General features: G+C 41.6%; 1 protein-coding gene across 7 annotated transcripts in view; it reads right to left on the reverse strand.

Annotated features, from left to right (window-relative positions):
* CDC14B (cell division cycle 14B) overlaps nucleotides 1-14,637 on the reverse strand; it is a 46,132-nt gene extending 31,495 nt beyond the window's left edge. For 4 of the 7 annotated variants that reach the window (XM_068667915.1, XM_068667914.1, XM_068667910.1 and 1 more), the window contains exons 1-4: nucleotides 14,230-14,637; nucleotides 7,477-7,570; nucleotides 5,396-5,471; nucleotides 3,471-3,563 (exon numbers count right to left, since the gene is read on the reverse strand). In XM_068667915.1, the coding sequence (XP_068524016.1) occupies nucleotides 3,471-3,563; nucleotides 5,396-5,471; nucleotides 7,477-7,570; nucleotides 14,230-14,425 (459 nt within the window). In that variant the 5' untranslated portion in view covers nucleotides 14,426-14,637. The remainder of the gene's footprint in view (nucleotides 1-3,470; nucleotides 3,564-5,395; nucleotides 5,472-7,476; nucleotides 7,571-14,229) is intronic. The other 3 variants (XM_068667913.1, XM_068667911.1, XM_068667912.1) reach the window with 1 other exon arrangement.
* Between the last annotated feature and the right edge of the window lie 924 nt (nucleotides 14,638-15,561).

The raw sequence follows: 15,561 nt of genomic DNA on the forward strand, positions 1-15,561 counted from the left end.
AGCTTGAGTTAGGCTGTGCTGTCACATCAAAGTACACCTGGAAGGAAGCAGCAGATGCGGGAGGGGGAAGAAAGAAGTGTGTAGCCTGGATGACCCCTTCAGAAACTATCTCCACTAAAGAGGAAAGAAAGACAAGTTAGATGAAGATGGGGGAGTGGGAACATTATAACACATCAACTGTGAAGGAAAGACTGGGAACAGACTTTGCTGGTAAACCAGAACTCTAACAGCTGCCCTTACACTTCACCACAGTTAACGAAGACTTTCGTAATTGCCTTAATTGTCAAAATGAGCATATCCCCACACAATTAATACACACAGACATATATATATATTTTAACAAAAGATGTCAAATCATAAATCATGCCAATATATCCCAATTCCTTTATGCAGAAGTTAAATAACATTCTGTTTAAGAATATAAATTTAAGGTCATTGAGCCTTTAAAAGACAGATTTCCAAGTTGCTAGCATAAAAATATTGAGAGTTTATGAAGACATGCAAGTGCCAGAGGAGAACTAGTTACATACATTTAATTATAGTTTAATGTAGTCATGTGGTCAAGTGTGATTGTATTTAGAAAAAAAAAAAAGTACAAAAACACAAAGCACACAAACTTACTGTATCTGTGCTATTCCTGAAAGCCATCAGCCTGCTATTCCTAACAAATAGCTTAAAACATCTGCATCTACAGAGCACTTTGTATCCAAAACTATACTTACATCAAAAGCTTTAAAACACACACAGCGCTACTTTCATGACTAAGTCTACGGAGGCTACTTCTATTTACTTCTTTGCTCTTCCCACCTGAACTCCTTCGTGACGCACTGCCACACAGTACCTCAATCTAAAGTAAGTAGTTGATGTGGGAACCCACCATGAAGCTAAAAAAGGAAACGATACTGAACAAGAAAAAATATTAAACCCACAGAAAACAAAATAGAAGGACAATCTACCACTGACACAGCACAGGATCAGAAATTAAAAGACAAAATTCAGTTCAAGCAATGAAGAGCATTAACAACAGGACAGGGTCTAAACAATTAAAATTACAGGAAAGCTTCTCACAGTTTTGACTAATGGCCAGATAGATCCTTCTTCATCAAAAAAGCAAAGCACTCTGAACTGTGAAAGTAGCTGGATGCTTAAGCCTATATATGTTGAAAATAAAAAAGGCCTCAATATATTTCTGTCCAGTCAGGAAGTATGACTACAGACACATATTGTTCAGACATTCTGAGCAGACCCTAAGCCACTGCTTGCCTCAAAGTGAACAACCCAGTTCTCCCTGCAGAAAACAAGAATGTGGGATGTATATGCCTGAATACTTCAGCACTGTCTGCTGTAATTAAGCCTCCTTCTTCATGAAAGATCAAAGGACACCATGGAAAAAAAGTAAGCCTCAGGGGCACAGTCCTTCTTTTGTGATCTTCTTTCACTGGAATACCTCCCACATCAATCTGTGAAGAAACTATATGCTACTTTACAGAAAAAGCAGTACCAAAGCCAAGTCTATTGCGTTTGAGAGAAAATTGGGTTCTAGCTTAAGTGATCTCAACACTACAACTTGTGATTATTCAAGAGAGACTCCTCCCCACTCAAGGAGGGGATGAATACTCCCATAGGGCTTCGCTTTGCTGATGGTTCTTTGAGGAAAACTGCAGAAAGAATCAAAACGTATGATGCAAAAAAACTAAGTGCAGGTATCTGAATTCTGAAAATTATTTGTTATTTTGCCTAGCCTCTTTCTGCCATACTTCAGCTGTCTGAAACTAGCCCTCCCACATGCACTGGCTAGTTGGTCATGATCTCTCTTCATATATGAGCCGAATCTGTGCTCTGCAACTTCCATATCCTTCACTGTGGTTCTCTGAAGCAAAACACAATAGTACTGTGGCCAACAGCCTCCACTCCTCATTACTCTGCTTTGCACAGTCGTAATCCACAGAGAGACCTTACGTATCCAAGCCTGTTCAAGCATCCTTCCAACTGCATATTAATATTGCAACACGGCCAGGCTAACAGATGATCACAGATAAGATCTGTGTTAATTTTTTTTGTATACTTTTAAATAGCCAACCATATAAATAGCCATTTTCTCATTAGATTGTTTTGCTGTTAGTTAATTTTCTGTATTGTGGATTCTGCTCTAAATGTCAGATGTTGCGCTGCACTGTACTACTACGCATATTCAGAATGATATTTTAGGGAAAAATGAGCACTTCCTTTCAATTAATGGCTGGTAACCAGTCTACTCTTGCTTCCTAGACCTATGTTACGATGAAGTTGCTGCAAAGAAGTAGTCTTCCTAAATGCTGCAGCTATCTAGTTAACATATTGCCTTAACCGCAAACAAGTTTAGTAACTCATGTTGCCAGTTTCCATGTGATTTAAGAATACATACATAAAACTTCTGTGTTTCAAATATCAGATTGTCAGATTTTGAAGTCTAGATCTTTATTTATAACAATTACTGAAGAAAACAGATAACAGAGAAACCCTGGGGAGCAGGAAATGGATCTCATGCATAATGTAGAGAGGCAGCAAGGACACTGCTGGCATCACAGCAAGTACTGTATCACCCTGCAGCTGGCAAACCAGAATGACCTAGGGCTACATGAACTCAGACCCCTCAAATCTCCAACATGAAAAAACATGTAGGTTTTCCCTTTATTTTATTAGTAAGTGAACAAGAGAGATGGTTACATTCAAGGTGTATTACAAGTCAAAGCACAACATGAATATAATACATCACACCTTTCATTCTTAAGCTGTCAGCATTTTACTCCCTGACTATACTTCTGTGTATCAAACACCAATTCTATCAGATGTAGCTGTGATGTAAAGACTAGTTTTTTCCCTTTGTGGTCAGGGACCTGACTCAGTACATACTCAGCCACCTCATACATTCCCAGGCTTTACAGTGGCTCTAAACCTACCATGTCATCTCACACCTTCTCATCGGTTAACTGAAGAGATCAACTTAGATTGGAAAAGAAGAAAGTGGGAAGAAAAAGTATTTTTAAATGTGAATGCAATGGGAAATGATAAACCGTACTTTGTGCAAGATAATATTTGTCTATTTTAAAAAGCAAAAATGTATGTGGGTGAGTGGGAGAAAGGAAAAACATCAAAAAGCAGTCATTTTTTTCTAAATGAAAATATTCATAAATTTTATGAAATTAAAAAAAAAAATCATTAAATTCAGATTTTTTTTTACAGTGGTGCTCTTAGTTCTTAGGAGCACAAATTGCACTGGAGAAGAAAAAAGCAAAACAAAACAAACCCAAAACACATACCTACTAGACTTTAAAAAATCTCTTAGTATGTGGTACGTTATTGCAAAATACATTGGTAGAAAGATTACTCAAGAAAAAAGAAATGCTTCTATCTTGCTGTTTTAAAAAGTGAGTATAAAAGAATGAACACATTTAACCAGCTGATATAATGGAAAAAATTTAAATACTTACTGCGTAGGAACCTATGAGGAATGCAGCGTTTGCTTGTTTTTTCTGATCAAAGCCAGTATAATGAACTATTTTCTTCCTTATCAATGAAAATGACTGTATCAAGAAATGAACAAGATTATAATTTTGCAGCATAAACTTTTAATGACTCCTTTTCTAAAATTAGAGGAATGTTCACCCTTTCAATGTTCACCCTTTCAGCCATTTGTATTCAGAGGACCAAGTAGACAAATCCATTAAGAGCTTTAGTGGAAGCTTCAGAGTCTACTGTATCCCCACCTAGATTGTTTCAGTACTTTTCCCCAGTAAACTGCCTAAACAAATTTTTGACACAAATTACACTGTTTTTTCTTTTCCTTCTTGAATGCATTTAATATCTGTGACTTCAAGCCCTATGCAATAGACATGCAGTTATGAGAAATAAACACATTACATGGCAGTAAATACATGACATTCTCAAAAACATCACAGACAAATTAATGTCTCAACAGCTTTAAAAACGTAATTTATACTTTTTTAAAGAAATTCAGACTCATAAATCATAACATAAATCAGTTTTCTTCTAATAGTTGTTTCTAAAGTAATACTATATGAGATACACTAGAAAATGCTTAAATAAAAACATTTTGAAAGCTTTTTTAAACTTAATCAGAAATAACTTTTAAAAATTTTATCTCAGTCTTTAGCACGTAGTTTCTTCAATTACCTTAGACAGGAAGTGGAATAGCATTACCAATAGAAAGGACATCTGTAATAGCAAAACCTGTCCCTAAACTTGCCCTTGAAACAAATTTTGGTGTGCTTGAAACTTGATTGATGGCTAAAGTGTCATAAAGTACTGCTATTTAAATAGCGGTATTACTTGCTCAAATACTATTCAGCACACTTAAAATAAATAAATTCCAAATAACTAACAGTAGTATGTCCTCAGCAATCTTAACAATCTGTCCAATAATAAACCCATCATATTCAAAGTGATTACAATATATAGACTTATTGCTTCAGAGCACCCTGCAAACAGAAATCAAAGAATCTTGTCTCAGGTAAACGTGTTCTTAGTGCCACTGGGACCAAGTGAGACTGAATTATGCAAACCAATAGCAGTGACAGACACCAAGGGATGCCCCCGCCAAAAAAAAAAAAAAAAAAAAAAAAAAAAAAAAACAACAACAAAAAAACAGCTGTGTTAAACTATAATGTTCTGCATGCTTACCAATTTTCACAGTTCAGTGTCTCTTTCAAGATCTAAGCAGTTTTGAAGAGGCAAACTGTGATTCACATTAATGCTAATAAGCTTTTTATCTGCCTAACAGGTTTTATAGTCCAATTTCTGTTAGAGGTCAACTAACTTGAAGTCATTAATTTTAATTAATATAGGAACTCTGTTTTAAAGACATTATGCTCAATGGAGAGTCAATTCTGAAGATTACTAAGCATCCCTAAGATAGATAACCTATAGTGGGAACATGACAGTCTCCTTTAGGACCATGTGATAAATGCTATTAAAGATCAAATGTTTCTTCTTACAAAAAGAGATGTCAGTACCAGAAGAGAAACTAGAGTCAAAAAAACCTGCCACCTCAAATCAAAATGTGTTGTGTTCAGGCTGTCAATATTGTCAGATTGCTGAGAAGACTGAATTCCAGGAGGGGAGCTTTTCATTCAGAGAAGTCTGTATCCATTCAGCAACTGATCTTTTAGGAGCTTAATATTAGTTACTGTCACTTGCAACTTCTGGATCTTAAAGGCAAGCAGTTTTTCACTCCTAATCCTCCTGCTCCCCAAATATACTTGGATGAAATTTATCATGCATTTTCAAAACTTAGCTTGCTTACAAGTCCAGGAAAATATCTCAGAAAAAAAAAAATGGGCCATTTGTTTTTGTTCTTTAAAAATAGAAGAATATTAAATACAAAAACAAGTGTTACCTTTAATTTCTTATTTAGTTTGCAGCAGTATCTGTAGACCATTGCCAGATTGAGTGGTCCAAAATCTGCATGAAAGCTATTTGGAGAAAGAAAGAAAAATTGTACATTAAAAAAACAAAATCATTTATACAGTTTAAGCCAGATGAAAAAAGTGAGGAGTAGTAATATACAAGTGCATCACGCTTCATTTCAGGTAGCTGTAGAGAGCAATAAGGTCTCCCCTGAGCCTCCTCTTCTCCAGACTAAACAACCCCAGTTCCCTCAACCGCTCCTCACAGGACTTGTGTTCCAGGCCCCTCACCAGCTTCATTGCCCTTCTCTGGACATGCTCCAGGGCCTCGATGTCCGTCTTGTAGTGAGGGGCCCAAAGCTGAACACAGTACTCGAGGTGCAGCCTCACCAGAGCTGAGTACAGGGGAATGATCACCTCCCTGGTCCTTCCTGATATGAGCCAGGATGCCATTAACCTTCTTGGCCACCTGGGCACGCTGCCAGCCCATGTTCAGGTGAGCATTGACCCACACCCCCAGATGCTTTTCCTCTGCACAGCTTTCCAGACACTCTGCCCCAAGCCTGTAGCACTGCATGGGGTTGTGGCCAAATACAGGACCCAGCACTTAGCCATGCTGAACCTCATCCCACTGGCCTGCCCATCAACCCATCCTGTTCAGGTCCCTCTGCAGGGCCTTCCCACCCTCCAGCAGATCAACACTTCCCCCTAAGGCTGCACTCAAATCCCTCATCCAAATCACCACGAATGGAACCCCGAGGAATACCACTTGTGACCAGTCTCCAGATGGATTTAACAACATTCACCACCACTCTCTGGGCCCAGCCATCTAGACAGCTTTTAACCTAGCAGAGAGTGTACCTGTCCAACCCATGGGCTGTCAGCTTCTCCAGGAGGATACTGTGGGAGACCACGTCAAAGGCTTTGCTGAAGTCTAGGCAGACTACGTCAACAGCCTGTCCCCTGTCCCCAGGGTGGGTCACCCGCTCATAGAAGGAGATGAGGTTGGTCAGGCAGGACCTGACTTTCATGAACCCATGCTGGGTTAATGACCCTGGTTGTCTTGCACATGCTGTCTGATTACACTCAAGATGATCTGTTCCATCACCTTTCCTGGCACTGAGGTCAGGCTGACAGGCCTGTAGTCCCCTGGGTCCTCCTTATGACCCTTCTTAGAGATGGGCGTCACATTAGCAAGTCTCCAGTAATCTTTTAACTGGAACAAAAACCTTTTCCTATTTTCCACACACCACCACACAAGGAAACTGGAATACTCAAGACTTGAATAATTCTCAATATTATACCACTCTGTGATAACAATTTAGAAACTGTTTTAAGAGCAACTCAAATGGTCATCTTTAAAATAAGGCAACTAATAGTAACTCACAAATATTTTGAAAACATGTTTGACTATATACACATACTGTTCTTTGTACACTCTACAGTAAAATACGTCAATTAAATAAAGATACAGCATGTGTTACTGCTAGAGAAAAGTGAGCACTGGGAATAAATATTCATTAGTAATCGCAAAAACAGTAAGCATGTCCTTGGTCAAAAATATTTCAAAAATTAGTAGCATTCCAAATCACACACAAAGGCATATCCTGTTCACTGCAGGGGAAATAATATATCCATTCTTGGCTCATAACGGCTTGAATTAATTTTGCCAGCTTTTTCTCTTATTCTAAGAAGTTTAAACACCCCACTTCATACTTCAGCAACTAAAGACATCCCTTTCAGCTCAACAGTCCAAGTGCATTTCTGAATATATTGGAACATGTTGCAACAACTTGTCTTCTAACAAGAATGAGTATAATGAAAGCTTCTGCTCTGAAAGGATTTTTAAGAAATCCTGATGGGAAGCCAAGAAACCATTCTAAGACATATAAATCATTATGGCAGATAAGTCTGAGAGGACAGACGCATATAATTAGCTCTATAATGGAAATAGTATGTTTCCCTCAGCTACATTTAAAAACAGAATGTCAATTAGGCTGGTTTCTCATTACTGCTGTTCTAATTTATTCCAATGATCTGTAAAAAAACAAAAAAATAAGTCTGTACTTACTTTTCATACACAAGTTCATCGTCAATGCAGAAATAATGGGTATTTGCAGCTCCACTCTTTGGTTTTTGGCAGAGAATTGCAAAATAAAGGCGATCTGAAATGCAAGAAAACGTAGGGCTTTTATAAACAACCCACTTCTCCACAGCATGTCTGAAGTATTACCTGTCAGCAGAACAACTTTAAAAGGCTCCAGAGTGCTCCTCAGGTGCCAGCTAACAAGGCACACTGCGGCTGAGGGCCTGCGCTTGGCAGTGCTCCCTCAGCCCACACCTGAGGGACCCTGCCCTGCTGCTCCTGGTGTAGGGGCAGGCCACACGGCTGCTCTCCTGAGCACCACAGCCCCCATCTGGACACAGCACCTACGTGAAGCCCAGCCACGAAATGCCCCCACACCTCTGTCCCGGCCTGGTGCCACCATCACAGCCCGGCAGCCTCCACAGGGGTGCCTGCCCTGCCCCATGTTCCCCTCAGCAGGGGGTGGGGGGATAACAAGCACCATTGATATTCACATAGATACACTTTCCTTATTTTATTTTATTTATTTTTATTTTTTATGGCCTGGGGAGCTGTAGGCCCATTGAACTTTAAACACTGACTGTGCTGCCGCTGTAAATTGCTGTGCTTCTGGTAATTGGTCAATAAAAATTGATGCCTTGCAGCAGCATAGCAATTCTTTTTTTTATTTTATTTTTTTCCTTCCTGCTGAAAAAGCGTCATTATTGTAAAATACACAGAGTAAAATTCAAGCTTAAAAGGAACGATTATTTTTTTTCTTTTTGCAAACTAGTTGTCCAGAGTGGATGTATTTACTTTAATATCCAAATATCACCTGTATTTAAATACCAAAGTGTAACTTTTCTAAAAGAACAACCTCTTCCTAAGAGCAGAGAAAAAAAAACCACTTTGTTTCAAACAAAAGTCCCCCATTACTAGCACTTAGAAATCATTACCTGAATCTTGAAAAGATAAATGTGGAAATATCTTTTTAAATGCTGTAAAGTACACCACGAAAGGAGTCTGCATGCCTGTATCTTGACACTCACAACAATATTTGGGGAGGGGGTGCAGACACCCCCACCAGACAGAATACCTCTGCTAAAGGCAGATTTCCATACAACGCCAGCTTGAAATTTGGCTTACACATTTACAGGTCAGGCGCAACCACTGGGAAAAGCACTTGCTCCTGAGGTAGTTAGGTACCTACTTCCTCTGGTGTCAGCTACAGCAAAAAAAAAAAACAGGGATTTAATTTCTGATAGTCCCATCTTGCTGGCACATCAGCTGCAATACTAGCTGGGAAGTGCAGCACTGCTTAAGAACTTCTGTAACTTGCAGCATTTACCAAAGCACCTCCGAAAAACTTGCCAAAGGAGAAAATCTCCAGAGTAATGCTGTGGGTTAAGAAGCGAATAAACTGGCCCCAAAGGAAAGTAAGTCTGGAGAAGCAAGCGTGCCAACACCCCACATGGATCCAACACCTTCACAGGCAGGCAGTCCTGGAAAAGGGCTCAAGCTGACTCCTTGTGGGCAGAAGGAGCACAGGGATCCCACAACTCCCCTGGCACCTGTCCCCACCACTGAATTCCTCCCTGTGCTGTGTCAAAATGTGTTTGCATGAATCCGAGACTGCAGCGGGTATGCTAGCTCACCTACAGAAAAATAAAAAAAAAATAATAAAAAAAAAAGCTGCTTTGCTGGTTTACTTCCCTCTGCCCTGAAAATGAGCTCTAACATGTGAATGGGGGGAAGATCTGAGGGCTCATGAGGAAGCAGAAAGGAGAACTGAGAGGATATGATATCTAGGGATTGTGTTTAAACCGGCATTGCTAGATGAAACACATGTCAGACTACAGCCCTGAGCTACAATTTCACACTACTTCTAAACTGATTTAATGGCTAGCTGCCATCAGGTTTCTTACAAGTTTTCTTTTGGGTTAGATCGCTGAACCAGCCAGCCCACTGTGGGTTAGCAGTGGCCACACACTGCCAGGATTTTTCCCTCAACAGCATCTGTCCTTTAGATCCACTCTAATTTTTGACTAAGATTGAGCTCTCGGTGCACACAAACAGCATTGACATCGAGGTCTGGGCAGAATGGCTGCAACACTTGGACTGGCATGCTACCTTCTTGCATGCCAACTTCTTCACATAAGCTTTACATCACTTTTGAAAATATAAAAGCAATACAGAAAGAGTAATCCCAAATCCTCAAAAGAAAGAACAAAAAAATATAAAGAAAGAAATACATTTGAATAGGTCAAAAGCCTAAAACAACCCAGCATTTTTCTCTAAAACAAGATTTGGAATACATGAATCACTTGTTTCCTCAGTGGTCCTACTTTTACTGAAATTTTTCAGCAGCTTTTGTGAAAATGTCCAGCAAAAATAAGAATTCATCTCTTCAGTGAATAATGTGCATGTGGCCTTTTGAATTGCTGTTAGTATTCAGCTCTGCACTGGTATGTTTGGATCGTGTTAATTGTAGTTATTCTTAAAACACCTGAAAGAATTTAGCAAGAAACTCAAGTTTAATGACTGTACAGAACTGCCTCACAATAAGAGCAGCGTGTGTCAAATTCCAATATCCTGACAAGCTGTCCCTTCCAGTGCACTACTAACAATCGCTCCCTATTATGTAAACAGCAGGCTCCATCTTTTAAAAGTGTTTCCTACAAGGAGATTTTAGAAATAAGCTGCACAGCTTTCTCCCATGCGTGTATTTACCTTTCTACTGGCTAACCAGCCTGATACAATACAAATGGTAAATTACTCACCATGTCTATTTTCACCTGGTGTGTTGTTTTTTTGTGCTTTTTTTTTTTTTTGTGGCAAACACATTCCCAGTTCTGTTTACAGTAACCAAGGATTAATGTGTTAATTTTTGAACACGAGTAACACAGAGAGACAAGAATTTCTTCATTAAGGATCCAATTGCAGGACCAGGGTTTATACATAAAATACACTGGAGCAGCAGTAAACTTATTTCAATAGGACTCCACAAAGGTTTGGGCTGCAGTTGAAAGGCTTCCATTTTAATATTTTTATGCTTCGTTTGTTAATTTTAACTTTTCAGTATCTCATTTACATGTAATGTATTCGAGTACATCCAGATTCTTGCAAATTTCTGATAAAAGGTCATCATAAAATTATCATAAACTAGAGCAGATCTTTCTAATCGTCTTTCAGAAGAATAAGAAAGCAGGGCTTACTGCCTTCCAGGCTGCATCTGCACTGCAATTAGGAGATATGACTGCAGTACATTAGATGTACTTCAATTACATTTAATTTTGTTTGCCTCAAATAACAAAACAGTTAAAACACAGAAACATGGACTTCACTGTCGGCAATTAATTTGAGTAAGCATCCAGTGTACAACAAAATGAGCCTGTAGACCCCTAACTGAGGGCTGTGTTTCCACAGCTCTGCTACTGCTAGTACAAAAACTACTGAGATTAAAGCTAGCACAAGCATGTCTACACAAGCTATAATAATCACACATCTGATTTCAGTGTGCACAGAAAGAAATGCATTTTGCTTGTTTTTCAGATCTACAGTGTTCTGTGGAAGCATGCCTACAGAAAACTGAGAGCTGCCACTTCATAATCATATTCACGTGAATACAGAGATGACAAAGTAATCTCCTTGCCTTTACTCTCAATAAGCCTGATGCTTCTTCGGATCTGCTGTAAAGGCCTTAGAGAAAGAAATTTCAGTAATTTCACGAGGCAACTAAACACCAGACAGGCACTCACTACAGGACAAGTCATAGAAACAGCAAAGGTTATTTTAAAAAAAAAAAAAAAAAAAAGAGAAACTCTGCATTGCTATTGTTAAATAGATGAGAAATTCAGAGGAGGCTGACAGTACAGCAAAATACCACGTTAGCCTGTTTTGAATTACCAGCAATGCAACTAGAGAGTTACTTGCTATTGTAACAGAAGTGCATTTCTAAATCCAGGGTTAGTGCCTAGTATATTGCTATGTTGGATTTAAAGACCTAAGAATAACAGGAAGACACAAGAGAAAACAAAAGACAAATTCTGTTGCAATATTGAGATGATGAGCAAAATTGTAGCAGCTTTTCTTTTTAGTCATCCTATCCTTGGAAAGATTCATTCACTCGTCTTTACAAAGTACTTCAAATTTAAGTGATGATGCTGCTGGCAATAACAACAATAGCCTTGCCTTCTGAAAAAGAAAATGAAGACACGGTAAAGGAACTTTTTATTTAACCTCAAACCATGAAAAAATATTTTCAGGGCCACATCATGACTGATCAACAACACTGCATTACTTCTACGATTTCCTTAAATACACAGTCCCTGTGCTCTGCTGCTCAGCTGATTTACAAGACTACGTTAGATATGTTCACGCACTTTCAGTACTGGATTAGATACTGAAAGCCTTAGACCTGCATTTAAAATCTTAATTTTGAGACAGGCTCACCAGTAGGTGAGGTTATATTGATAAAAGATTAAATACAACTGTTGTAGTGAGAGACTTGTATAATGAAAACTAATTAAAAGTATTGTGAAAATTACCCCTAAATTGTTTTCAGCGTGCCAAAAAAATTGTTTTCTTCAAAATACACAAGATTTATAGTGTCAAACCAGCAACAGAGGAAAGGCAAAGCAAAACCCTTGGACTCCATGGTTTCAAAGACAGAAACAGAAAGAAAAAAAACTCAACCCACCTATCTATTAAACCATATTAAACCAAACACTGTTTCACAAAACTCCTCATGACACCGTAAGATGACTCTCAATTAATGAAAAAAAAAAGGCATACATGGTACAGCTTAGGGCATTCTTTCCCAGAGTTAGTTCCTCACTGTAACCAACTGTATACCCAGTTACCAAGCGGACAAACAAACATCAAGAAATGTCCCACGATGTAGTATCACTAAAAATTATTCATAGCTACTTTATTTTGGAATTAACTACCAGAGTGAGGTGAGAGAGAAACACACACCTTCTGCCCAAAGTTTATGCCTTTTAATTACACATCTCTAAGATGCTACTTATAAAAATCAGAGAAGAAAATACTGGCTTTTGAGCTTCTCAAGCAGAACTGTTACGTTTTCTTTAGGTCATATAAATTATGTGTTTCAGAGATCAGAAGGATATGGGAATATGCTTCCAATAAACAGAAGTGCATTCAGTACCAGCAAATTGAATTCATACCGGCCAGCCTCATGCATTAGTTGACAAAGACAAAATGGTAAAATTTACCATGTAGCCTAACAGACCAAAATAAACAGTATTTTAGAAGTACAGCTCTTCTGAACTACTCTTAGCAGCAAACAGGAATATTTAGATGACCCTGACATACGGTTGATAGGTACGACTCGTTAGGAAATACAGAAACACAGTAATTATTTTATTATTTTGCATTAAAAAATCCACGCATATGATGGATTACAAACTCCGTTATGTATCAGAGCAAATGGAGTATCAGGCAAGGAAAGATCCATAAATCTTTACGGCTATTTGGGTTGTTTTGTGCTCTTGTCTTCAGCAAAGATGAAAATGAGAGCAGCCTGCAACGTCCTTAATGAGTTAGGAAGTGTTTTTGTAAGCAGATGAGCTAATGCAGGTATTTTAGCCCTTTCAGGTGCTGAAATATTTACCAGCATGTCCAACTGCAAAAGTAGGGCCCTAAGCTTTAATCTTCCTCCAGTCCAGAACTATTAATTCATTTCTCAGAACTTCATTACGAGAAGGCAGAACTGACAGCTCAAAACCTGAAGCAACTTTTAAAGCAGCTGAATGAAAAGGCAAGCCTGAGGGCTCATTCTTCTAGGGTTTCTCTATTTAAAAAAAAAAATAAGCATGTCATACCAGTGCAATGAAGATTAGGCTGTAATTGTTCCATTATTAGAAGCTTGTAAACAGCAGCCAACGCGAGCAGTGAGATCAAGGCAAAATGAAATATTATTAGATGTAAGAACCTACTGCATTTAATTGAGTTTCCTAAACCGTGCACTGCCGTGTGGGTCGAAATCCCACTGAAAGACACAAGTCAAATCCCAGGTGCCGGGCTGTTTTATTCGAACAAGCGAGCATTTTTTTTGGAAGAGCAAAAACACAGTCGTTTGATGGGCCTGTTGGGTGCCAGGAGTGTATCAGGAGACCCAAGCAACTGCAGCCGGAGGGCGGCTGGAGAGACCTGTTTGCTACAGCCCCGGGCTGCACAGTGCTCCAGGGAGCGGCATCCCTGCCGCCGGGCGGGCATCACCTGCCAAATCGCAGGTTTCTGCGCTTCACCCCGGAGCCGCAGCGCTGCAATTTGCGCTGTGAGTGCTCACAGCCGAGATGCTACAGGGCACGCAGGGCTGGGAGCCGTGTGTCACCGCGGGTCGGACACGGAGCGTTTTGTATCTGCTGGGCTGGGGCGGTTTTGTGCCACCGGAGTAAGGCAGCCGCGTAACGAGGGGCGATTCGGCGCCTCTGGGGCAGGCACACCCCGCATCCTTCCCACACGCTCCGCTCCCCTTCACGGGGCCGGGCCGGGCCGGGACCGCCGCCTTTTGTCCCCGCTCGTTTCCCCGCCGGACCCCGCAGGCGAGCGGCGCTGGCGCCGCGCTCCCCCCACGAGCACCCACCGCCGCCGCTCCATTATTTTATTTATTTTTTTGGGTTCTTTCCCCCCCATATCCCGTGCTGCCCTCCAGCACCGCCGCGGCTCCCCAGCAGCTGCCAACAAAGTTCCCGGGGCAACTTTCGGCCCGGACCCCCCCGGCACGCCCCTCACCGGCGATCCTCACGCAGGTCTCGGTCCCGGCGGGGGGTGTCGGCGGCTGCTGCTGCTGCTGCTGCTGCTGCCCTCTCCGCTCCGTCTCGCCCCCCGCCGCCCTGGCCGCCGCGCTCCGAGTTCTCTTCAGAGCCGGCGGCGCCGGGGGGGCGGCGGCGGCGCGGCGCCGGGCCTCGGCCCAGCTCTTCCGCTTCATGGCGGAGGCGGCCCGGCCGCGCCGCTACGGTGGGGGCGAGGCGGCGCGGATCATCCCCGCGGGGATCGCGAGGCCGCGGGGGAGGAGGGACCCCGCGGCGGCGGCGGCGGCGGCTGACGCGTGTCCCCGGACACCGCCCCCTCCCGCCGCCCCGGGCACCCACGGGCCCCCCGCCCCGCCGCGGCGGCGGCTCCCGGCCGCCCCCCCCCCGCCCCCCGCCTCTGCCGCTGATTGGGCCGGGGCCGCGTGGCGTCACCGGCGCGGAGCGGTGCGGGCTGTGACGTCATAGCGGACGCCGTAACAGGTGGGAGCGCGGGGCGCGGGACGGGACCGGGACCGGGACCGGGACCGGGACCGGGCGGCCTCGCCTCAGCCCTGCCACGAGCGGGGCCAGCGGTGGTCACCTCCCGCCTTCCGCTGCCGAACTTTGTAAAAGCACTTTTTTTGGTAAAAACACTTTTTTTAAAAAAAAAAAAAACACGCTTTTTTTTTTTCTTTTTTTTTTTTTTTTTTAAAAAAAAAGCTTTTTGCTAAAACCACTTTTTTTTTTTTTTTTTTTTTTGGTAAAAACACTTCTTTTTGTACATACACTTTTTCATACTTTTTTTTTTTGAAAACTTTTTTTTTTTTCCACTTTTTTTGTAACCCCATTTTTTTTCACTTAAAACACTAAAAAAAACACCTTCTAAATACATTTTTTCAGTCACACAGCAGACCTGGCATCGTGCTGCCGCCTTCCCCTGCCAGCACCCATGCTCAATGTTCACTAGCATCCCACCAGTGTTAGGGGCTCGCACCGTGGTCCGGCTGCACACAGCAATCCCACGGCTGGTGCCTTAATTACGTCTTTTTTTCTAACAAGTCCTCCTCTGTCGTTACCCCTCTTTTTGCTGCTCTTCGTGTTGGGAGCCTTGGGGAAGGATGGGTTGTGCTGGGGTAGCGCGGAGGCTGTGGGACAGCTTCTGGCAGTGCTCTCGGTCTGGGTGACTAAGAAACAGAGCAGGTTACGCCTTCATTCACTCTGATCCCTGTTAAGAGTCCTCACTTTTTGCTTTTTTGCTGTTGTTTATATCTTTTTTTTTTTTTTTTTTAACTCGCCAAATGCTTACTCCAAAATCGAAAGCACGAGGAAGGTG

This window comes from Anas acuta, chromosome Z (genome assembly GCF_963932015.1).
Source record: "Anas acuta chromosome Z, bAnaAcu1.1, whole genome shotgun sequence".
In the NCBI taxonomy this organism is placed as follows: Eukaryota; Metazoa; Chordata; class Aves; order Anseriformes; family Anatidae; genus Anas; species Anas acuta.